This window comes from Solanum lycopersicum, chromosome 6 (assembly GCF_036512215.1).
Source record: "Solanum lycopersicum chromosome 6, SLM_r2.1".
NCBI classification, from domain to species: domain Eukaryota; kingdom Viridiplantae; phylum Streptophyta; class Magnoliopsida; order Solanales; family Solanaceae; genus Solanum; species Solanum lycopersicum.
In genome coordinates this window covers 34,241,792-34,265,625 of record NC_090805.1, presented here as the reverse complement: position 1 = coordinate 34,265,625, position 23,834 = coordinate 34,241,792, and the positions used below count along the sequence as shown (strand labels likewise).

Below are 23,834 nucleotides of genomic sequence, written 5' to 3'. Positions count from 1 at the left end.
TTGCTTTTTAACGAAAAAATGTTTCGAGTGTATCCATCGTGATTCGTTGAAAAGAAGAAGCAATACCAAATTGAAAAATATACACATTTTGTAAACAGCCAATCACAAAGCTTTTTATTGCAAACCATTACATAATTAGACAACAATCGGAAGGTATACCCAATTATCATTGGCCCCTTCCTTAACTCAATCATAATTAAACAAACACAAATCCCAACTTAACAAAAAAATCAAACCAAACGGCAACAGAATCTCAAACCAGCCGTGTTAATCTTACATCCTATCAGACACAAGAGAAACGGCAGCACAATTTTCTTATAGAGCCAATACAAGACCCGGAACAGATTTACCGACCCGATTAGGTAAGCTACTCTCCCAAACAGAGGGACAATGCAGAGGCGTAATAGAGGAAATATCGGATTGGTTTTTCTTCCGAAAACGGGTTACAGTAAGTGAGGTATTGAAATACTCCCTAACCTGGGTAATTACCCCATCCGTAACAGTCCAGGCGTGAACCCAAGTAATAGATCGGGTCGGGTCACAGCCTTCCACGAGAACCACGGAGCCGAATACGTCAATGGTTTTATGAAGAAATTGAAAAGAGGCGTTATCGAATTTAGCAGTACCGGTGAGTATTTGCATCAAAAATTGATGAGAAGGAGGACCATGGAACCACCACTCAAGGTCGGAGGCCAGGAGTTTCTGGACCTGAACGACGTCGTGTGAGCTCAAGGCTTCATACAGGGCGAGCACCACCCCTTTGTTTGTTGTTTCCTCCAGAGTTAACTGAGAGTTAGCCAGTTCAGTAAAACAAAAACAGATACTATTATGAAGATGAGTGAAGGTAGGTATGATGAACTATGAAGAAGGTGTTATGTGGGGAAGGAATATATTTATAGGGACGTTGGAAGGGTAGTTTGGAAATTATAGGTGAATAGTAGGGTGAATTTAGGTTTTAAAAGGGCACATGATATTTACGCGCCATTCCAGTGCTCGGGGATTACGTGATGATATAGTTGGGTGAGAAGAGCCGTTTTATTTTAGGTAGGGTCCATTATAGATGACGTCATATATTTAAGTTTCAAGCATACCTTTTTTGACCTTAACTTATACAAATACCATACAAGTTTAACTTCATTCAAACTCAGACTAATTTTTGAGTTTTTGACAAGTTGGCTTACAATCCTAGCCCACATATTCCAAATTAGTTTTGAAGTTGGTAAATGAAATTTAAAATATTTCATAAGAAAATTATAAATTGTGAAGATTAATAATTTTTTTTAAAAAAACAATTCTTATATTATCTTTACTAAAGGAAAAAGTTATATATTTCAACAAAATACTCAAATATTTTTACGTTGTAGATATTGAAAATTTATACTATATACATAATATTCCTTAAAGGCATGGAATATGCACAAAGATTATTGAAGATCAGATAATTGTGAAAATATCCCATGTGGAGTGTTTACAATGATCAAGATCTCGAATATCTCATATACTATTGAATATTCTCAAAGAAATCATGAAGATATCAAATATTGTCTCAAATAGATCATGAAGAAATCAAATATTGTCTAGTCAAAGAAATTTAGAATATTTCACAAATTCATGAAATATTCAAAAGGATCATGAAGATAAATTTCAAATCACCTAGTTCGAGAAATACACCTCTAATGACCCTCAAATTATAGAGATCAAAAGTCTAAATCATCCTTATTTGATATATATATATATATATAACGACCCTCAAATTATCGAGATTAAGTTCAAATCATTTTATTTCAAGGAATAGACCACTAACGGCCCTCAAATCACGGAAAAATTTAAATCATCCTAGTTCGAGAAATACGTCACCAATGACTCTCGAATTATGGATAAATCTTAGGAGAGTGAAATCAAGAAAGGAACAAAATTGTACTCATTTGATTTTACCAAAAAAAATTCTTATTTCTTCATATTTTGTTTATGGTTAATTTATTTTCCATATATTTAAAAATATATTACAAACATACGTATTTATGTATATTTCTAATAAATTAAATATTTTTTATAATGACAAATTTTAAAATGAATATAGAACACTAGTCAAATAATAATAATAATAATAATAATAATATAATTAATATTATTATTATTATTATTATTATTCAGTATAATTCATTCATATGAGATGGTCAATTCTAATGTCGAGCATAAATATTTTTTGTGAAATTTAAAAAGATCTTTTCCCCGAAATTTATAAACTTATTAGTGAGCGTTTACATTTAATAAAATTAAAAATACAATTTGAAAATCCCAACTCTTGTTTTTTAAAAAACTTAAGATTAAAATCATGATCGTAAATCACATATTCAAATCATATTCAGTAATTCTCTTGTAATAGTTTTTTCTCTATATTATTAATTGTTGGTGTGACATTTTAATATTAATAAAAATATTTATATGTCACATTATGTTATGTCCATTGGTGAACTTTACATTTGTATCTCTTTACTCTCATTAGTTGTGGAAGAAAGGGATCATTAGTCAAAAGTCAAGCGTTTTTATTATTAGGGTTGACCTATTACATGTCTTAACTACTCAAAAGTGTATTTAATCATCCCTTCGGTCACCCAACCCAGGCCATTACGTATAGGGTGAAAGTCATTCGCCTCCTAGTGAAGCCACGTATTAAATGACCCCCAACCCAATTCAATTTACTTGACCCACCCATTTACTTTTTCTAAGAATACCAAAATCTAATTGAGAATTACGATCGTAAATCGAACAAATAACTAAAGATTTCTTCAATCATATAGTGTTTTTGAGTCATCCTTTGTGTTAATCATTTAATCCAGGTTTCACTTTCATGCTTGCAGAAACTTGGTGGCTATAATCGAGGAGTTCATCATTTGGTACAAGAAAAGTGGTGGTAATTAGGATTTGGTGGAGCATCTATTGTGTCGTCGTCTTCATTTGTGAAAGGTCGGTCAGACATCTTTAAGAGTTGGTTACTTAATAGTTCAGACTAGTTAGCCTAGGGTTATTTTGTCTTTAATTTTTTTTTCAAGTTTACAGTATTTCATTCACATAATTCGCCTTTGTTGATGTATGTATTTTGTCATTGTTGAGGGCCAACTATTAATATTGTTTTCAGATTAAATGTGGTTTGAATTGGTTACTTTGAGATTTTACCATAGTGGTGTTACGAAGAAGAGAAAAATGAGATACAATCATGATGGAGAAATTACTAATTTTTTAGATGTTGATATAGATAGATTTTCTTATTTTGAATTGAGGGATTATGGGAAAAAGTTCTGATATGAACCTAGACAATGCATGCTATTTGTGAAACTGCTTAAAAGTGTTGCTATATTATAAATTAAGTCAGACTAGGATACTAATTTAATTGTTGAATGTTTGAGTAGTGGAGATATTTCGAAGGCATTTGTGTGTCACTTGATTGCAGGTCCCATTTTAGTCCACCTTAACTGAAATATAGATAAAATAGAGCAACTCGAAGAGAGGGAGCATCTAAAATCAATGGGCCTAATGCATCTTTTGATGCAGAATTAGAACCAACAAATGTGGCCCAAGAAAATGTTTCAAACTCTAGTCCTACCCATGCCCCTGTCAATTCAACTACATCTTCTTCTATACACTCTTTTACTGCTCCAAATACTCTTCCTTCTACTCATCAAACTCCAACCTCTATCTATCCTTATATTGATGTAACTCTTGACTCTTTCCATCATTCTACTGATCCAACCCTTGACCCAATCCTTTCTTCTAATGAACAAATTCAAATAGAGAATCATTGAATGGACAATTTGATAAGAGTGATGTAGATAAAGAGCCAAGAACTTTTAGAAAGGAAAATAGTAGAAGAAAGAGAAGGAAAACGAGAGAAAGAGCTCTATGCTTGATCATGTAAAGTTAAAAACATTAAAAAAAAAAAAGAGCTAGTTGTTGGGTATGATGAATTTATAGGTGGTAACAGAAACAATTAAGAAGGCAAGCCAGTTGGTGATGAACCTTACTATCCCTCAGATGAAGTTGTCAGTTTTGAAATAGATTTTTAATGATTACTGTGATGATGACAGAGAGGTTTAATAGAGAGAGATAGTTTATGGAATATTCACAAAGATCATTGGAGGTCAAGGATCTGAAAATATCCCGTAAGCTCTAGCTATTTATAAAAATCAAGATCTTATATATCTCATACATTCTTGGGTATTCTCAAATAGATTATGAAGATATCAATCAATGTCTTTCTAAAAAATGATCTAAAATATTTCACAAATTCATGAAATATTCACAAAGATCAATTGAGATAAATTACAAGTCATCCTAGTTCCAGTAAATTCTAACAACCCTTAAATTGTGGATATCAAAAGTCTAAATCGTCCTAGTTCGAGAAATAAACAAACGGTCCCTCGAATTATGGAGATCAAATTCAAATCATCATAGTTAAATAAATACACCAGTAATGTCTCTCGAATCATGGAAAAATTTAAATCATCATAATTTGAGAACTACGCAACTAACGGTCCTCGAAACGTGAATAAATTTTATGTGAGAAGAATCAGGGGAGGAACAAAATTGCACTAATTTGATTTAACGTCAAAATATTCTTGCTTCTTCATATTTCATTTATGATTAATTTATCTTTCAAATATAAAAAAAAAGTTACAAAAAATACGTATTTATATATTTTTCTAATAAATATTTGCGATAACAAATTTTCAAATTAATAAAGAACACTATTGAATGAAGTGAAGCTTCCCAAACATCTTGTAGCCTCATATTCATAAATGTGGTATTTTTCACACTCATGAATAAGACTCTACTTGACGTGATTTGTCAGACATCCTAGGACCTTTTTCTAAAACCAGTCCCTATATATACCAAGTTTATCACGATTCAAAGTACAACCTAGACGTGACATGGAAAATAAGATCCCGAGAAATTCTAAACAAGTCAATTGACATAAACATGATGTATTGAAATACTCCCTCCGTTTTAAAAAGAATGGTCTAGTTTGATTTGGAACGGAGTTTAAGAAAAGAAAGAAGACTTTTTAATCTTGTGGTTCTAAATTAAAGTTATGTTAAATTTACCAAAATTCTCTTTAATTTTGTGGTCTTAAACATGTCACTTAAAAAGTTAAAGTTAAAGTGTTGTCAAAAAAGAAAATTTGGTCATTATCTTTAAAACATAATAAAAAGGAAATAGAGTCATTCTTTTTTAAATTGAGAGAGTATAATTTAACAGATATAGTCAATATAAATCTCGAATCATAAGGTGACCTAAACAATACCAACGAGTATATAAAAAAATGTGAAAAATACTAAGTCTGCCATAAGCCTTCAACCATCATTGATATGACTAGGACAAACTCCTAAGTCATGACCATAATCTGAAACTGAAAAGATAATAAAGCTCAATAAAATTTTCCATGACTTTGTCATCAAATCACTACCACTCACCAATCCAAATGATGAAAGCTGAGCAATCCTAATCTAAGCACGTCAAGGAGGAGAACTATTAGACCCTATATTATGAGACAACATAGACACAACTATGCATTAGTACGGTAAATGTACTAAGTATGAAAAAGTCTGCATAAATATAAATACAATATCATCATGAGTTAGAAACATGAATATGCAAGACCAAGTAAAGACACGAAAAAATTTAAAAGTCAACTTTAAAAAAGTATATGAGGTTAATGCATCTTAAAATCATAAAGAAAACCTTCAAAAAATCTTTTAGAAAAAACATCGTTTAATTATGAGACATTTACGATTTATCAACAATAAAATCATGTGAGTTGTAACATAGAATCTTGTATGATCGTCACAGCAAAAAGGGAAATCTACTTGTCAAGGAAGGACTCCGTTTGATTCATTAGTGTTATTGTGGATTCGCTGACTAGGTCATTTAGGAAAATCATGTGGAGCACGTAGTTAGGGACAAGGAGATTGTTTCTAGATATTTGACATCAACTAACTGGAGAGACTTCATCTCAATGTCCTATGGGTGCTACGTAAATCTTAACAGAAAAGACATAATCATAATCATCTCAAACCACTTGGAACGACACAATTAAAACTACCAATCCAATCATAAATCATAATAAAGTAGTTCCTTTAAAATTAAAATTTCATAAAATCTTCATAATAGACACATACCTTTATAACTGGCTAAATCATGATTCCTTTCAATTGAGAGAAAACCTTTCACAAATCTTTGATACTTATCTTAAAAGAATCTTTTAAGCATAAATCACTCTTTTATGAAACATGCATAAATCCGTAATCGAATTCATAATCATAGTTCATAAGCTCATAAACCTTGTTCAAACCATATGATTGAAAATCATGTAATTTAATCAAATCATGCATAATAATATTGAATATAAACAATTGAATCATACTAAATAGAATCTATGGAGATTTGCATGAACCTTAATAAAATTGAGTGAAATCAAAATTGAGAATCTCATGGGACCCAATGGGTGCAAGGGATCCATTGGTGAATTTCAACATACCTTGATAATGAAATCCCTAAGAATTCAAAGTGAATGAAACCTTGAAGCTTGAAACCTTAACTTTCATTTTGAGAGCTCTTTGAGAGAATTTGTAGAAGAAGACTTAAGGAATTTGAGAGTTTGAGTGAATGGCAGGGAATAGATTAGGTTTTGAAGATTAAAAATGATTATAGAACATATTTAAAGTCCCAAAATGATGTAGTTTAGGGGTTAAATTAATAGAAAAAGACCAAAAGACCCTTCATCAAAATTTGTCGGACAGGGTCTACGACTTTGACCTACTTTCTATGGACTCTACTGATCATTCATAGATCACTTACTAGGATTCAATATGTATGATTTATTCCACGAGATCATTCTATAGTTTGTGCAACATTCTACGGCTCGTAGGCCTCTATTCATAGACTTTTACTTGTGACCAAAACTTCACCAAGTCTGGATCACTTCTACGGTATGTCATGTCGATTCATAGGTCAAATATAAAAGACTTGACATTTTCAAAACTCAATGTAAGTCCTACGATTTTCTTATCAGAATATGTCGAACTTCCTACGATTTGTAGGTTGAAATCGTAGACTACTATCTTAGTGCCAAAGTGCAACCTTTTCTTTCTTAAACTTAATTTTCAATTTCTGAGGTGTTACACGATGACACTTTTAAAGTGGTGATAAAACAATCAGTTTTATATATAAAATTCCTTGTAAAAGGTGACGAAAGAGGAACAAATCATCAAGATAATTGTTGAAATAACCTGTTCTTTATTACTATTATTTCTTGTAAGTGTCATTTGTGATGTAGCTAGCAGAATTAGTTACAACATAGTAAGTTAAAATGAAACTTTCTAGAAGTAGGTTAGCTGGACCTATAAAAGTACTAGCCATCAATTGTAATTAAGAAAATAATTCAATTTAGATTCAATGAAATAGTGATCCTCATTTTCTCTTCTAATATCTCTATAGCAGCTTGGAAAATTCATCAATGGTGAACTTATTCACCATAAGTTCTACATACAGAACTATAAATTAACATGGTATCAGAGCAGCGATCTCACATTCAGTTGAGCTTAGGAATTTGAGTTAATCGCAATCAATTAGTTTAGTAAATGACAGGAGAACAATCTGCTGCAGAAATAGAAGATCCAGCTGCAACAAAAATTGATCTTCATCATCCTCTCTATCTTCAAGCTTCTGATTCTCCAGGCTTAGTAATAATTCTGATCAAACTCACAGGACCAGAGAACTACTCTCTATGGAGCAAATCAATGGAACTAGCACGGCGAGGCAAAGGAAAACTTGGATTTGTGGATGGAAACTACACAAATATTAAGTTTAAAGGAGAACTAGAAGAGGTATGGGAAAAATGTAAAACAATTGTGCTATAATGGATAGGAAGTACTGTTACAACTGATTTGATGTCAAGCATAGTTTATGCTTCAAATGCGAGAATTCAAGGAACATTTTCATAGATTGAATTTGACGAGGATTTATTATTTGTGGGCAGAAATTGCTAATTTGAAACAAAGAACAGACTATGTGACAAGATATTATTCTAAAATGAAGGATCTATGGAACGAGCTTGATGTAATGGTTCCACTGCCTACTTGTGATTGTGAAGAATCCAATGCTTATATAAACCATTTGAAGTCACAACTATTGTTACAGTTCCTTATGGGTCTTAAGGAGAGTTATAGCAATTTGAGAAGTCACATTTTATCTCGCAATGCTAGTGTAATTGTGAACAAAACTTATGCTACCATGTCTCAAGAGGAAAGCCAAAGATCATTAGGAGTGGTTGATGCTCAGAAGGATCATTTAACTATGATGACAAAAAGGCCACAAGGTTACAGATCTAGAAAACCTGGAGGTTCTGGAGGGTCTGGTGGAGCTGGAAGAGGCTATGAAGGTTCTGGAGGAGCTGGAATACCTTGTATACACTGTGGATATGAATTTCATCTAAAGGAGAATTGTTACAAGGTAGTTGGCTATCCTTTTGACTTCGTAAGTAGGAGAAAAGCTTCCCAACAAAGAACTGGTCCAGATGCTTCCTTTTCCAGTTCAGGATCAGGTTATTTTCTCACTGAACAACAATATCAGGAATTGCTTGGGAAGAAGGATCACACGACCTCCACTAGTGAATGTGTCTAACATGGCAGGTATACATTCTTCATTGTCAAATGTTTTTGCATATGAATGGATTGTTGCTTCTGGAGCCTCTCATCATACTACACATTGTAATGATTTGTTGTTTGACATTAAGAAACTCGACAACCATCTTAGTGACAAAGTTCAGGTGCCTACTGGTGGGAGATGTCAAATCACAAGTGCAGGGAATGCTACTATTTTTGGAACATCAAAGATACAGAATGTTCTACATGTTCCTGATTTCAAATTTAACCTACTCTCAGTGTCTAAAATAACCAAGGACTTGTCATGTGTTGTTCTATTCTTTCCTGATTTTTGTGTATTTCAGGGACTCTACAATGGCAAGGTCTTGGGGATTGGTAGAGAAAAGGATGGGTTATACTTCTTAAAGGAACTGGCCACTCCTACTACAAATACTGTCAGTTTCAAACATCAAGCAGAAGGTGTTCTTTTGCATCTCCTATTGGGACATCCTTCCTCAACTGTGATGCATCACATTCCATCTATTCCAAATATGTTAACAATAATATACAAGATAAATGTCATATTTGTCCTCTTGCTAAACATCATAGATCTAGCTTCCCTCCTAATTCTAGTAAAACACTTGCTTGTTTTGACTTGATTCATGTAGATTTATGGGGGCCCTATAGAAAGCCTACATATGATAAGAAATACTACTTTGTCATTATTGTTGATGACTACATCAATTATACATGGATTTGTCTACTCCATTATAAACATGAGGTCCATATTGTCTTGAAGAATTTTCTTTGTATGATTAAAACTCAGTTTAGTGTCAATGTGAAGTCTTTAAGGTCTGACAATGAAACTGAATCCTTCAACACTCAATGCATGCAATTATTGGCCTCACGTGGCATAATTCACCAAAGCAGTTGTCCTTGCACTCCTCAGCAGAATGGTATTGTGGAGATAAAACATCGGCACATTTTAGAAAAGGCTGGAGCTCTTAAATTTCAAAGTGGAGTTCCTATCAGTTTTTGGGGGTGATTGTGTTAGAACTTCAGTGTATTTGATTAATAAGTTACCTTCTCCAGTTTTGAATGGGAAGACACCCTATGAACTAGTGTATGTAAAGATACCTATTCTTGATCACTTAAAGGTGTTTGGTTGTTTATATTATGCTATCAAATTACCTAGAAGTGACAAGTTTGGTGTAAGGGCAAAGAAGGTTGTTTTGGTTGGCTATTCTGAAACTCAAAAAGGGTACAAATTATATGATTTGGAGGATAAAAGCTTCTTTGTAAATAGGGATGTTGATTTTATAGAATCTATCTTTCCTTTTAAGATAGATGTAACATCAGTTTTGGACATGTTCCATATAACTCCTAACTGCCACCCTCCTACTGCTCTTAGATGTTGACGAGGACACTCAGCCTTTTCCTGACTTAATAAAAATATGCAAGATGACACCTTGTCAAATTTTTAAACCTTGTCAAATTTTATTTTACCTCATGATAGGGTGCAGATGGCTAATCTGGAAGATACAACAGTGCAAGATGTTGATTCAATTTCTACAGTTTCTGCTCCTGCTTGCAGTAGACCAATCAGGGCAACCAGGCCTCCAATATGGCTTAGTGACTATGTTACTGCTGTTACGCCTAAAGGGTCATGCTCATATCCAATTTCTCAACATGTTTCTTATGATCATTTGTCTTCAACTTATCAGATGTATTTGGCAAATGTGTCCTTTTTCACTGAACCAACCTCATTCAAAATAGTTTCTCAATATCCTAGATGGGTTCATGCAATGCAACAGTAGATAGATACTCTAGAAGCTAATCATACTTGAGAGTTGACTACTTTACCTGCTGGTCAGAATATTATAGGTGCTAAATTGGTATATAAGATCAAATATAAAGCTAATGGTGGCTTGTGGCTAAGGGATATACTCAAATAGAAGGTTTAGACTATCATGAAACTTTTTCTCCAGTAGCAAAGATGGTTTCAGTCAGGAATGTGATCAATGTTGTTGCATCTAAGGAATGAGATCTTTTTCACATGGATGTGAGTAATGCTTTCCTTCAAAGAGACTTAGATGAAGTTGTCTATATGGATATCCCTAAGGGTTTCCATAGACAGGGGGAGACTAGAGTGTGCAAGTTCTTGAAGTCTTTGTATGGCCTTAAACAGGCTTTAAGACAATGAAATATTAAACTCAAATCAGCCCTCTTGGCTGACAATTACAAACAAAGCTCCTATGATCATTTGTTGTTTACCAAGAATCAAGGAACATGTATTGTGGTTATTCTTATATATGTAGATGACCTTCTTATTACTGGAAACAATCAAGACCTCATCTATGAGGCAAAACAGTATCTCCACAGCAAATTCAAAGTCAAGGACCTAGGACCACTTACTTATTTCCTAGGGATAGAAATAATGAGGTCCAAACATGGAGCCTTACTCAATCAAAGGAAGTATGCATTAGAAGTCATTTCTGATGCTGGTTTGAGTGGATCCAAGCTAGCTTCCACCCCGTTGGAAGCTAATATCAAACTCACAAGTGTATCCTATGATGATCACCTAGGCAATTTGATTGAAGACCTTTTATTGGAAAATATTTCAGCTTATCAAAGACTAGTTGGAAAGCTGATCTACCTGACTATAACAAGACTTGATATCTGTTTTGTTGTACTACCGCTAAGTCAGCTCATGCAGCAACCCAAGAAGTCTCATTGGGATGCAGCAATCAGGATAGTTAGATATCTCAAACACTCTCCTGGATTAGGTGTTTTTATGAAGAAAGATTCTAAACTAAAGTTGAGTGCCTAATGTGATTCAGACTGGGTAGACTGCCCCAACACTAGGAGATCTGTGACAGGGTATGTTATTCAACTTGGAGGCTTGTTGATCTCTTGGAAATCGAAGAAGCAACACACAGTTAGTCGAAGCTCAGCAAAGTCTGAATACAGAAGCATGGTTGCAGTTGTGTCAGAAGTCATTTGGTTGATTGCATTCTTACAAGATATTGGAGTTAATGTTCCTACTCCTATAGAGCTATTCTGTGATAACAAAGCTGCAATACAAATAGCTTCAAATCTCATGTCTCATGAACGTACAAAGCATATTGAGATTGACTGCCATTTTGTGAGGGAAAGGTTTCAGGCAGGGCTGATTAAACCTGCATATTTGTCAACTACTCTGCAATTGGCTGACTTGCTTACCGAAGGTCTTGTTGTAGCACAACATCACTTCCTTTTGTCCAAACTTGGGGTTCTAGATGTTTTCCACGCTGCAGCTTGAGGGGTGCGTTGAAATAATCTGTTCCTTATTACTGTTATTTCTTGTAAGTGTCATTTGTGATGTAGCTAACAGAATTAGTTACAATTTGGTATGAAGTCAGTTAAAATATAACTTTCTAGAAGTAGGTTAGCTGGACCTATAAAAGTACTAGCCATCAATTAGCTTAGAAAATTCATCAATGGTGAACTTATTCACCATAAATTCTACAGAACTACAAATTAACAATAATCATAATAATAATAAGGCAAATGCTTTTAAAAAATACTATAATTTAATGTTTTTTGTGGAGATATTTGAGTGAAATTAAATATTGGTGTGAGTTGTTATCAAGGACAATTGGTTATATATGCAAATATGAGAAGATTATCTGATCTATTTACATTTGAGGATATTGTCATTTTATAAATTCTATAAGACCGTCAATCTTCATACTTATTTAAGTCATGTTAAGATACTAACAAAGTAAGTGACTCAACACTTAGAATATGGGTGGTTTTCTTTAATAAGGAGAATAAAATATTATATGAAGACGACATTGCTTGCATCATTCAACTAAATAAAGAATATATTGGAGAAAACAAAATAAATTATATTTGTCGATGTTTATTTAAGACACGAATTATTATGATAACATATATACAAGATTGAAATATATAGTCTTTGAGAATAATGTTATGTTTTCATCGGGAGGAGTGAATTACACATTACACTATTTTTTTCTTGCCACGTTTTGTCTCATAAGATTTTTCTGAAAGGTTTTAACATCGCAATAAATAATGTGTATTAAAAATATGTTTACTCTTTTTCGTTGATTAAAATTTTTTTACTTGATTTTCTCTAATAAAATTTTAATGAAGCACATTATCAATCTAAACATAGACATCCAAGGAGGTATTATGAAATTTATTATGGATGACCAATATTTAGAAATAAATCCTCAACTACTCTTCCCTGTAATGAAATTAACTTCCACACCTCCACAACCTTCCCCTTTGATATTTAATCATACTATTTTACACGGTTATTAAGGAATTATTTATAAATGAAAAAAGATAAATATACCCATAAAATATTGTAAATGATATGCAGATACTATTCATCATACTTTTGGAATATTGGTGTTCCTACCGTCCAAAACTAGAGCATATATGTCATTTACTCTAAGGGAAGACTAAATAGGGATAGGAGACACAATCTTATCTGTCGATTCGATATTTAATAAATATCAAATTCGTGGATTAAATTATGACACGTGTATGTGTTATAAATGGTATATATGCTCTAATTTTTGGACGGTAATAGCACCAATATCCCAAAATTATGACGGAGGGTATTTGCATATCATTTATGATAATTCCAGGGTATATTCGTCTTTTTTCACGTTATAAATTGAATATATAATTGATTAATCTATTAATGATTTCTTAATAATCGTGTGAAATAAAAAGTGTCCATCTAATATGGATATATAAAGAAACTTTCATGATTAATGTTATGTTTATAACCAAACTTTTGTATGCCTCTATAAATATAGCACTATAAATAACTACATATAAATTCATATGGCATATACTTGAAAATAAGAAAAGCACTCGAAAGAATTAGAGAACCCTCATATCTTGTCCCTCTCATTTCTTGTTTGCTTTCTTTCTTCATATTGTTATACTTTTTCTTCTTATTATAATACATAATATAATTATTTTTAAAATTTGACAAAGTAATGACAATTGACACCATTAAACAAGAGTTGTTCCATCATTGTTACACTTTTTTCAATGGCTGAAAAATAGTTTTTACTACTACCCAAAAACTTTTATTTTTCTTCATTACAATTTGACTAAACACATCAAATTTTAAATACTTTTGACTTTCCAAAAGCTTCATCAAATAGATTTTAAAGCTCTAGGTTGGCCAAGATACCAATTGTGAGCTAATTAATCCTAACTCTTAAGTTCTTATTAAGTTCTTATAGAAAATTTCAAAGTTGCTAGTCTAGCTGATAATTAAAAATTGTCAAAAATATGTACACACCTACTAGTAGCACTTGTAAGTTTGGCCTTGCTATAGCTACTTGAATTGCATTTTGTGATAATTAAATTCACAGCTTGGAGTCTAGAAATTGGACGTAACCATGTTTTGGGAAAGAGAGATCCATTGTAATTCAAAACTAATAAATTGAGCCATTCCTTGTAGTTATTATTATTGTGTCCAATATAGATCTGGCACTAAATATAATTTTTTGTCGCTAAAAGTAAATAAATAGTGACGAATTTTATGTTATACTAACTAATAATTTTATAGTTATATATTATATTTATTGTATTCTGTCATGTGCCCTCATGATGTGAGTTTCTTTATACCTTTAGTTTGTTGGCTACTTAAACGTGAGTTTTGCGGACTCTAATTATTTGTAGTGAATATATAAAGAAAGATGTTATATGCGAGCATCGTCCATATATTAGTATAAATATTATAGTTTATTTCAATGTAATAAACTCGGCGTGTATCTATTTATTTTTTATGATAAAATAAAAGAGATTTATATAGATTTGTTTTAGCCCAAATCAACTCATGATAAGAGTGCACACACGAGAACACGTAGGCAAATAGTTTTGAATATATATTATTTTTTAATTTAATTATTATACAATAAATCCTTTTTTTTTTTTAATGCAAGAGTCAAATGTATAGCTGGATTTGAGGAAGAAAAGAACAATTTATCTTACTATTCATAGTATTCAATTGATCTTTATCCAAAAAGAGCTTTATTTTACTATTCAACTTATCTCAAAATGAACAAATTTAATTAGATTGAATTGAATCATAACCATCATTGAATAAACCCATTTTAATCAATTCAAATTGGCATTAAAATTGATGTTCCAATACCTGTCACATCCTAAATAACCTTTTTCCTTTTTTTTCTTAAATTATCATCATTAATTATTATATAATATTCATCTATTTATTTTCATTCGTTCGTTATATTAAAACTAGTTATTCAATAATATATGATCTTTTGTGCATATTATATATACTCTTGCTATTAAATATCATTAAATATCTAATATATTTAATATTTAAATTATAAAATGATAATATTATAATTATTATTTAATGTTATTTAAAATGTGTGTTAATTCAATAGTGAAACGTTATTGTTGGCTAGAAGTAATAATTATTTTATTATGTTAACGTCTGAATAAAATAATGTCTAATTAAGCATCAAAAGGTGGAGCAAAGAGATTAGTCTTAATTTAAGTATTTTAATTTAACTGAAAATATGATATACATGTATTTTTTTATAAAAAAAAAGAAGTTAAAATTTTATTATTTTAAAATTAAAATATGTATAATTTTTAAAATTTTATATATATTAAATTGGAAAATTTATCAAAAACAGAAAAGATATTTAAGGAAGTGCTTAAATTCAGATGAAATATTTGAAAAGTGGTGGCCACGTTTCAATTGGAGTCCCAAATAATTAACTAAATAGAGTATAAAAAGTCCACAATGTGGAAAGCTGAACGACATATCACTTCCTTATAATGTTTAATGATGGGTAACGAATGTCGTTTCCTACAATATTAAATACTTAAATAGATATTTAACAACATAATTTGATAGCTCATGATGTTTTGACAAGGATGTATATAATAGGATGACAACTATTTGAAGATGTTTAATAATATTTATCTATTTTATAGAATTAATGTATGATTTTACATTTCTAGTTCCTAATCTTATCTTTATCATTGTTAGATATCGCATTTCTTATATTCAGCGGGTTATATAGTAAAATTATCTTTTTATTTATAATTTCTTAAGAAGTGTGTAAAGTCAATACTAAAGCGGGATTGTTGGACAAAGGGAGTAATTAAGTTTTAATATAATATTAGATTGTAAAATAAAGTATTGAAAACACAATTAGATTTGACACAAATTATTAGTTTCATTTTTGAATTATTGACAACCTAGAAATATCTTTTTACTTGATTAACTAAATTAAAATACACCTCCGATCATGCAACATGAGCGAAATAGACCCCTAAATTCTTTCTAAGTTTACAGGGGTTTTCAACACCTTTCTCAGTTGTTCATTAAGAGTCTCATGCTCCTATAAGAGCTTGTGACCACTTGCTATGTCTTGTTGCAAATTAGGGGTGTAACTAATTTTCGTTAGTCTTTGGATAAAAAATTAGTTAGTCAAGTAGAGATGTGTTCTTAAGGTTGTCAATATTTCAGGAATTAAACTAATAATTTATACCAAATCCAGGGGTGTTTTCAACACTTTTCAGTGTGGACTTATACAAGGATATTGAATAGACAAATAATGTGTTAGACTCGTATCTTTCATAGTATGCATTTTCATCTTCTGGCCGCCTAATGACCTATAATGCTAGTCTACCTCTTTTGGGATTGTTAATGGAGAAGGTAATAGTTAATATACGATTCGTTTTGGCTAGAAAATCCAATTCAGCTATATATTTGACACGAAGATACTTCAAGTTAATACAAATAAGGAAAACCTTAATTATATTATTAAGGAAGGAAGTTCTGTATAATAAGGATTGTAATTTAAAAAAGAATCCTTGTTTAAACATAACTTTCTTACCTTATCAGTAAGGATTGTACAAGCCAAAAACTCTATAAGAAAAGCACGAGGTAGAGGAAAACAAACACGACTTCACGCAGAGAACAAGGGAGAATTATTCATCAAATTGAAGTCTTCAAGGGTGATAGGATTGCTACGTTTAAAACATTCTTGAGTGAGAAGGTTTTATCGTGTAGAACTATTTGTCTTGTTTTTGTTTTGATTGTAATTTACAGTTTATTGTACAAAGGGTGGGTTTGGCTCTTTGTAGGGTTGAGCGTTAGTAAGAGGTGTAACAAAAGGTGGGTTTGGCCTTTTGGAGAGATCGATTGGAGTCAATCGAGGAGGTAGTAGAGATAAGACTTTTGATTATTGAGTTGTAATCACAAAATCTTATAATTGAATTAATAAAACGGGGTTTTTCCTTCCTTGACTGAGGAAGGTTTTCAATTTAATAAGTGTTTGTGTCTTTACTTAAAAGCAACTTACAAGAACCTGGTTCTTGTTCTGGGGTACGGTTTCTTCAATTGGTATCAGAGCCGGTCTTTTCGTTAAAAGATTCACACCTTGAAAAGACTCAATGACAGCACCACCTACCCCACAAGAGGAAGCTTCACAAACACGACCATCACTGTTCAATGGAAAATATTATGGATGGTGGAAAAATCGTATGATGGACCATCTTATTGGCGAAAACCCTGATTTATGGGGAGTAATTCTAAATGGCCCAACCATGCCTATGAAAACCGCAACTGATGGAATCACCAAAATCCCAAAGGAAAGAAAAGAATGGAATGTTGAAGACAAGCTTGCAATTCAAAACAATGCCAAAGCCAAGAAAATTTTGATATGTGGCATAGGACCAGACGAATATAATCGAATCTCGTCATGTCAAGATGCCAAAGTCATATGGGAAACACTGCAAATAGCTCATGAGGGAACAACGCAAGTCAAGAAGTCTAAAATTGATAACTTGAACAGGCAATATGAGCTGTTCAGGATGGCAGAAGGGGAGACTATTCAAGACATGCACACCAGGTTCACCTCCATCATTAATGAGATGTACTCTTTAGGAGAGATAGTGCCTAACAGAAAGGGAAACTCTTGAGTGTCCTTCTTGAAACTTAGGAAAGCAAAGTCGAGGCTATCACTGAAGCCCGCGACCTAGACTCACTGGGAATGGATGAGTTAATTGGTAATCTCATCACATACGAACTTAAGAAAAACCAAGAAAAGGAAATTGGAGGAAAAAGAAAGGAAAGGAACCTGGTTCTAAAGGCTACTGCATCAGATAATTTTGAAGATGAAAATATTGCCCTCATAACCAAAAGGTTCACTAGAATGCTAAAGAGAGGGCAGACCTTTCAAAAGAAAGCTTTTCAAAAACCATCTGAAAACACTAAAGATCAGGTTTGTCATAAGTGTGGGAGCCCAGATCACTTCATCAAATTCTGTCCACTTTGGGCCTTAGAGCAGAAAAAGGAAAACTTTGAGAAGGGGAAAGCATAAAAAAGGATAAGTTTGTCCCCTCAAACAGAAGAATGACAACTCAAGAGGCAGACATGTCAATGAAGAGGGCTTTTGCAACAATGGGGAATTCATCTGATGAAGAGTTTGAGGGTGATGAGACAGAAAACCAGTCTCTTCTTGCACTAGAACAAGAAGATGATTATGACTTTCTTGCCCTTGTAGCAGTGGAAACCAAGGAAGAAAAGGAAACTTGCAGATCACAAGAAACCATATTAGCACTCATGGCTGGATCAGATTCTGAAGAGGAGAAAGAAGAAGAAGATATGAATGAAAAGGTTAGTCTTCATCACATACAAGACAATCTAAGCTCATACTCAAAAAGGGAGCTAGAATCCATACTCTACACTCTCATTGATGCATATAAAACCGTAGACTCAAAAAGGGAATTGATAATGGAAGACTATGCATCACTAAGAGAAGAAAACAAGATTATTGAAAAACAGAATATTCATCTTTTATCCAAGAATGCTAAACTAAGTAAAAACCTAGACTTGATAACTAAAAGGAATGAAGCACTCTCCAAAGAGCTTCTTGTGACTAAAACTGAAGCAGAAAATGGAATGAGATGGACCAGGTCTTCCATACTGCTTGACAACATGCACAAGAATCGCACATATGAGAAACATGGGATAGGTTTTGACAGAACTAGCTCTCAAGTAAAAAATCCCAACATAGATTGTCTATGCATGCACTGTGGGTTGGAAGGACATAAAAGTCATGATTGTCAAAGAAAACAAATTGCTCATAACAAAAACTTGAAGTTCTTGAGAAAACCTCATCATGAGAAACCCAATGAGCAAAAACAAATTCCTAAAGTCAAATCTCTTCCTAGATGGGTCAGAAGAAATCTTATCCACCCATTCCCTAAGCATAAATCAAAGTGGATTTGGGTACCAAAATCTAATTCCCAAAATTAAATTGCAGGGATCAGTGAAGAAGAAGCAGCAACAATGGTACCTTGATAGTGCATGTTCTAGACACATGACTGGAGATAAAAGAAGCTTCCTCCCACTCAAGAACATCAAAGGAGGAAACGTTGCCTTTGGTAATGGAAAAAGTGGTGAAATTCAGGGAATTGGAAAGGTTGGATCAATGGATACTCATGCAATTGAGAATGTATATTATGTCAATGGCCTACAACATAATCTATTGAGCGTATCTCAAATATGTGATAAAGGAAACAACGTTCTTTTTACAGAAAAGGAATGCAGAGTAACAAACTCAGTAACTGGGAACCTCGTTCTACTAGGTAAGAGACACAAGAATGTGTACAAAGCCAAGATTGTTGACTCCAAGGAAGGTACTCTTAAATGTCTAAGTGCAGTGTCTGATTGATCTATGTTATGGCACAAAAGAATGGGACACATTAGCATGACAACTATAAACAAGCTCATATCTAAAGACCTGGTTAGGGGACTGCCAACCAAAAGTTTCAAGGACAACCAAGTATGTGGAACCTGCATTCAAGGAAAACAGGTTAGGTCATCCTTCAAACCAAAGTTGACAGTAAGTACTACCAAGCCACTAGAGCTGCTTCACATGGATCTGTGTGGACCAATACGTGTACTAAGCAGGGGTGGAAAAAGATATGTATTTGTAATAGTTGATGACTACTCAAGATTCACTTGGACATTGTTTCTTGCAACAAAGGACGAGACATTCACTATGTTTGAAATCATTGCAAAGCTGGTTCAAAAGAAATTCAACAAAGAAATAATCAGCATCAGATCTGATCATGGGCTGGAGTTTGAGAACTCACAATTCCTACAATTTTGTACTACAAATGGGATTGAGCATAACTTTTAAGCACCTAGAACACCACAACAAAATGGTGTTGTTGAGAGAAAAAATAGAACACTAGAAGATATTGCAAGAATAATGCTAATCTCAAGCAAACTTCCAAAATTCTATTGGGCTGAAGCAGTGAACACAGGATGCTATCTAATAAACAGATGTATGATCAGATCTGTGTTAGACAAAACACCATATGAGCTGCTAAAAGGAAGAAAACCAAATCTAGTATATCTTAGGGCCTTTGGGTGTGTATGCTTTATACACAACAATGACAAAGACAATTTGGGAAAATTTGATGCCAAGAGTGATGAAGGAATTTTTCTGGGCTACTCATCACAAAGCAAGGCCTACAAGGTAATGAACAAAAGAACAAACCGTGTAGAAGAAAGTGTCCATGTTGTCTTTAATGAACATACTAGTGAAGAAGGAAATTCAGAGGATGAACAAAATGAGGGAACCTGCTCCAAGCCATCAAACCAAAAACATGTGAAAAAGAACCCATACCCTCTGATAAAACATCTGAAATAGGAGATAAGTCTACCAATGAAACTGGTTCATCTACACCTCAAGAACCAGGAAGTATTCCAACTCACAGTTGGAAACATCAAAGTTCTCACCCTTTTCAAAACATTCTTACTCCTCTTAACTCAGGCATATCTACAAGATCCAAATTACGTAGTATGTGTGCATTCTCTGCCTATGAGTCCCTGATTGAGCCTAAAAATATAAAGGAAGCACTGCTAGACTCTGATTGGATTGGTGCTATACAAGAAGAACTCAACCAGTTTGAAAGAAGTAGAGTGTGGAACCTGGTTCCAAAACCCCAAAACAGGACAGTGATAGGAACTAGGTGGGTGTTTAGAAACAAGCTCGATGAGCAAGGTCAAATAGTGCGCAACAAAGCTAGGCTAGTTGTACAGGGATACAACCAAGAAGAAGGTATAGACTATGATGAAACCTTTGCACCAGTAGCAAGAATTGAGGCAATTAGAATATTGGTCGCATATGCTGATTACATGGAGTTCAAACTCTACCAAATGGATGTCAAAAGCGCCTTCTTAAATGGTTACCTACAAGAAGAGGTGTATGTAAAACAACCCCCAGGTTTTGAGAATACCATGTATTCTGATCATGTATATAAACTGGACAAAGCACTCTATGGGTTAAAACAAGCACCTAGAGCATGGTATGATCGATTGTCTACTTTCCTTCTCACACATGGATATACAAGAGGAAAAATTGATAATACACTGTTTCTTCAAAAACAAGGTAAAGATCTGTTCATAGTCCAAGTATATGTAGATGACATCATATTTGGAGGAACCAATGACTCACTGGGAGTAGAATTTGCTCAACTAATGAATAGTGAGTTTGAGATGAGTATGATGGGAGAGTTGAACTTCTTTTTGGGACTCCAAATTAAGAAAACTTCAGTTGGAACATCAATTCATCAACAAAAATACATCAAGGAATTACTGAAGAAGTATGATATGAATGAAGCCAAGTCAAATGAAACCCCCATTGGGACAACAACAAAGCTTGATAAAGATGAACCAGGTTCACCAGTCAACGACACCAGATATCGAGGTATGATTGGATCACTCCTATATCTCACTGCCAGCAGACCTGATATAGTGTTCAATCTTGGTCTATGTGCAAGGTTTCAGTCTTGTCCAAAGGAATCACATCTGAAAGCTGTCAAGAGAATCTTGAGATATTTGAAAGGCACAATGAACCTGGTTCTCTGGTATCCAACTGGTGACTCTTTTGATCTAAAGGGATTTGCTGACGCAGATTATGCAGGACATATGGTTGATAGAAAAAGTACCTCTGGGATGGCACACTTTTAAGGACCGTGTTTAATATCTTGGGCAACTGGAAAACAAAATTCAGTGGCTCTATCTACTGCAGAGGCTGAGTAAGTTGTAGCTGCTTCATGTTGTGCCCAACTCCTTTGGATAAAACAGCAGCTTAAAGACTTTGGTATAGAAACAGGTTGTATTCCTATTCTATGTGATAGCACAAGTGCTATGAACATGGCCAAAAACCCAGTTCAACAAAAACGCACCAAACACATAGATGTTAGACATCACTTTCTTCGTGATAATGTTGAAAAAGGAAACATAGTAATGGAGTTCTGCAAAACTGAGAATCAAGTTGCTGACATTTTGAGTTAGGGCTCATCTTTTTGGATTGATCTTTGTCCAACCAAGTTCTAAGGAGATATAAACCAGGTTCAGTTAAGTTGGTTCTACATTTTGTTTTATTTCAATTGGTTTTTTAAAAAAAAAGTAATTTAACAAAAAAAATAATAAAAAATAAAAAATAAAAAATTTAAATTGGGGGGAAATCAACTTCATCTTCTCTCTCCCATGTCACTCCTCTAAAAAGCAGGTGCAACCGTCACAGCACCCGGCTCCTCGGTGTCAATCTCCCATAATTACTCACACCCCTCGAATACAACATCAAAACCGTTCCCAATAAACCACTCTCTCTAAACAAGCAACCAACCTTCTCTCATCTTCATTCTTCAGAAAAACAAGAAAACAAAATCCATTCCATCACCATGGTTAATCCACTTGTTTCTTACTCTGATGACGAAAGCTCGTCTGATAGTGTGTTGTCTCAGGGGGAAGAGAACCCAGTTGTTGATGTTGTACCAAATCTTGAGAAAGAAAGCTAACTTCCACCCACACCTACACCCTCATCCAAATTAGATCTGCCTCCATCTCCACAACCAAAAACTCCATCTCCACCACCAAAAGCTCCATCTCCACCACCAAAAACTCCATCTCCACCACCACAAGATACATCTCCGCCACCACAAGCTACAGCAGCATCTTCACCTGTTGTTGCAGACTCCCCACCACCACCCATCATCGAATCTCCACCATCACCAGTCCAAGAAACCCCATTATCACCGGTCCAAGAAACCCCACTATCACCAAACCTAGAATCTCCCACAACCACTGTCCCAAATAATCCCCATCTTTTCCCATCTCACCACACCACTCCTCAACATCCACCACCATCCCCAATCCATGATGATATTCTTTTGAGCTCCCTTCACCCTAAAAAAAACCAAGGCGACCAAGAAAGCACATTGCAGTTAAACAGGTTCGTCCACACCGGCCTTTGACAAGGAGTGCGCATGTGGTCAAGCCAGCTGATGATGCAACATCTGGGGTGAAGCGTCGCTGATTGGGTAAGTCTCCTGTTCTTTCATCAATCTCCCCAATGGATCTTGATTCTGAAACTGATGTTGTGTCTAAGGGTAAACATTCTGCTACTCCCCAATCAAAATCAAAATCTGCGAAAAGAAGTGCAGATAAATTTCTAAAAGTGAGAAGGAAAAAGTACTTCCAAACCAAATCAGTGCTTAGGGGTAGAACCTTTCACCCTGATATACTTTCAATGGATATAGTGAAGCAGGTTTGTGAACTCCTAAGGTTTCAGGGGTGGGAGGAGTTATTCCTTGAACCTAGTTTGATTTATGAAAAGAAAGTAGTAGATTTCTATACGAACTTGGTAATCTTAGAAGGAGATGTGGTGTCGTCTAGTGTAAAGGGGGTTGACATTGTGTTTGATGCAACCAAACTTGGGGAAATCCTACATATACCTTGTGTAGGGATAAATGAGTACAATTGGGGTTTTGATGAATATTCTAGCCTGCCAGCCAAATTCTCTCAAGGTAGAGTCAATTCTAGGGCTCAAACTGTTTTAAAGGGCATAATGAGATCTTTGCATAAGCTTCTTTTCGAGATATTTCATAAGGTGATACTTCCTAGAGGCCACCAACGTCACATTGCCTCCATCAGAGACATGGGACTTATGAATGCACTTGAGTGCAAAGAACGTATTGATTGGCCCACATTGATTATCAAACATCTTGCTAGAATTGTGGATCCTAAGCTAGGTTCTCATCAGTTAGCTTTTGGAAACTTGTTGACTAGAGTGTTTGATGCATTTGAAGTAC

General features: G+C 33.9%; 5 protein-coding genes across 5 annotated transcripts; 4 read left to right on the top strand and 1 right to left on the bottom strand.

The window, feature by feature from the left end:
* Positions 1-86: 86 nt before the first annotated feature.
* Positions 87-879, bottom strand: LOC101251891 (wound-induced protein 1). Its single transcript, XM_026031451.2, has one exon. It carries the CDS (start codon positions 640-642, stop codon positions 316-318), a length of 327 nt encoding a protein of 108 aa, XP_025887236.1. The 5' UTR covers positions 643-879; the 3' UTR covers positions 87-315.
* A 6,758-nt stretch (positions 880-7,637) lies between these two features.
* On the top strand, positions 7,638-8,679 carry LOC138349356 (uncharacterized). The gene is made up of 2 exons (XM_069299681.1): positions 7,638-7,883; positions 8,095-8,679. The coding sequence occupies exons 1-2, from the start codon at positions 7,638-7,640 to the stop codon at positions 8,677-8,679; spliced, it is 831 nt and encodes a 276-aa protein (XP_069155782.1).
* Positions 8,680-17,114: 8,435 nt separating this feature from the next.
* LOC138349355 (uncharacterized) lies at positions 17,115-17,642 on the top strand. Its single transcript, XM_069299680.1, has one exon. The coding sequence runs from the start codon at positions 17,115-17,117 to the stop codon at positions 17,640-17,642; it is 528 nt and encodes a 175-aa protein (XP_069155781.1).
* A 71-nt stretch (positions 17,643-17,713) lies between these two features.
* On the top strand, positions 17,714-18,043 carry LOC138349354 (uncharacterized). Its single transcript, XM_069299679.1, has one exon. It carries the CDS (start codon positions 17,714-17,716, stop codon positions 18,041-18,043), a length of 330 nt encoding a protein of 109 aa, XP_069155780.1.
* Positions 18,044-18,075: 32 nt separating this feature from the next.
* LOC138349353 (golgin IMH1-like) lies at positions 18,076-19,399 on the top strand. The gene is made up of 2 exons (XM_069299678.1): positions 18,076-18,720; positions 18,989-19,399. Exons 1-2 carry the CDS (start codon positions 18,076-18,078, stop codon positions 19,397-19,399), a joined length of 1,056 nt encoding a protein of 351 aa, XP_069155779.1.
* The last annotated feature ends 4,435 nt before the right edge of the window (positions 19,400-23,834 follow it).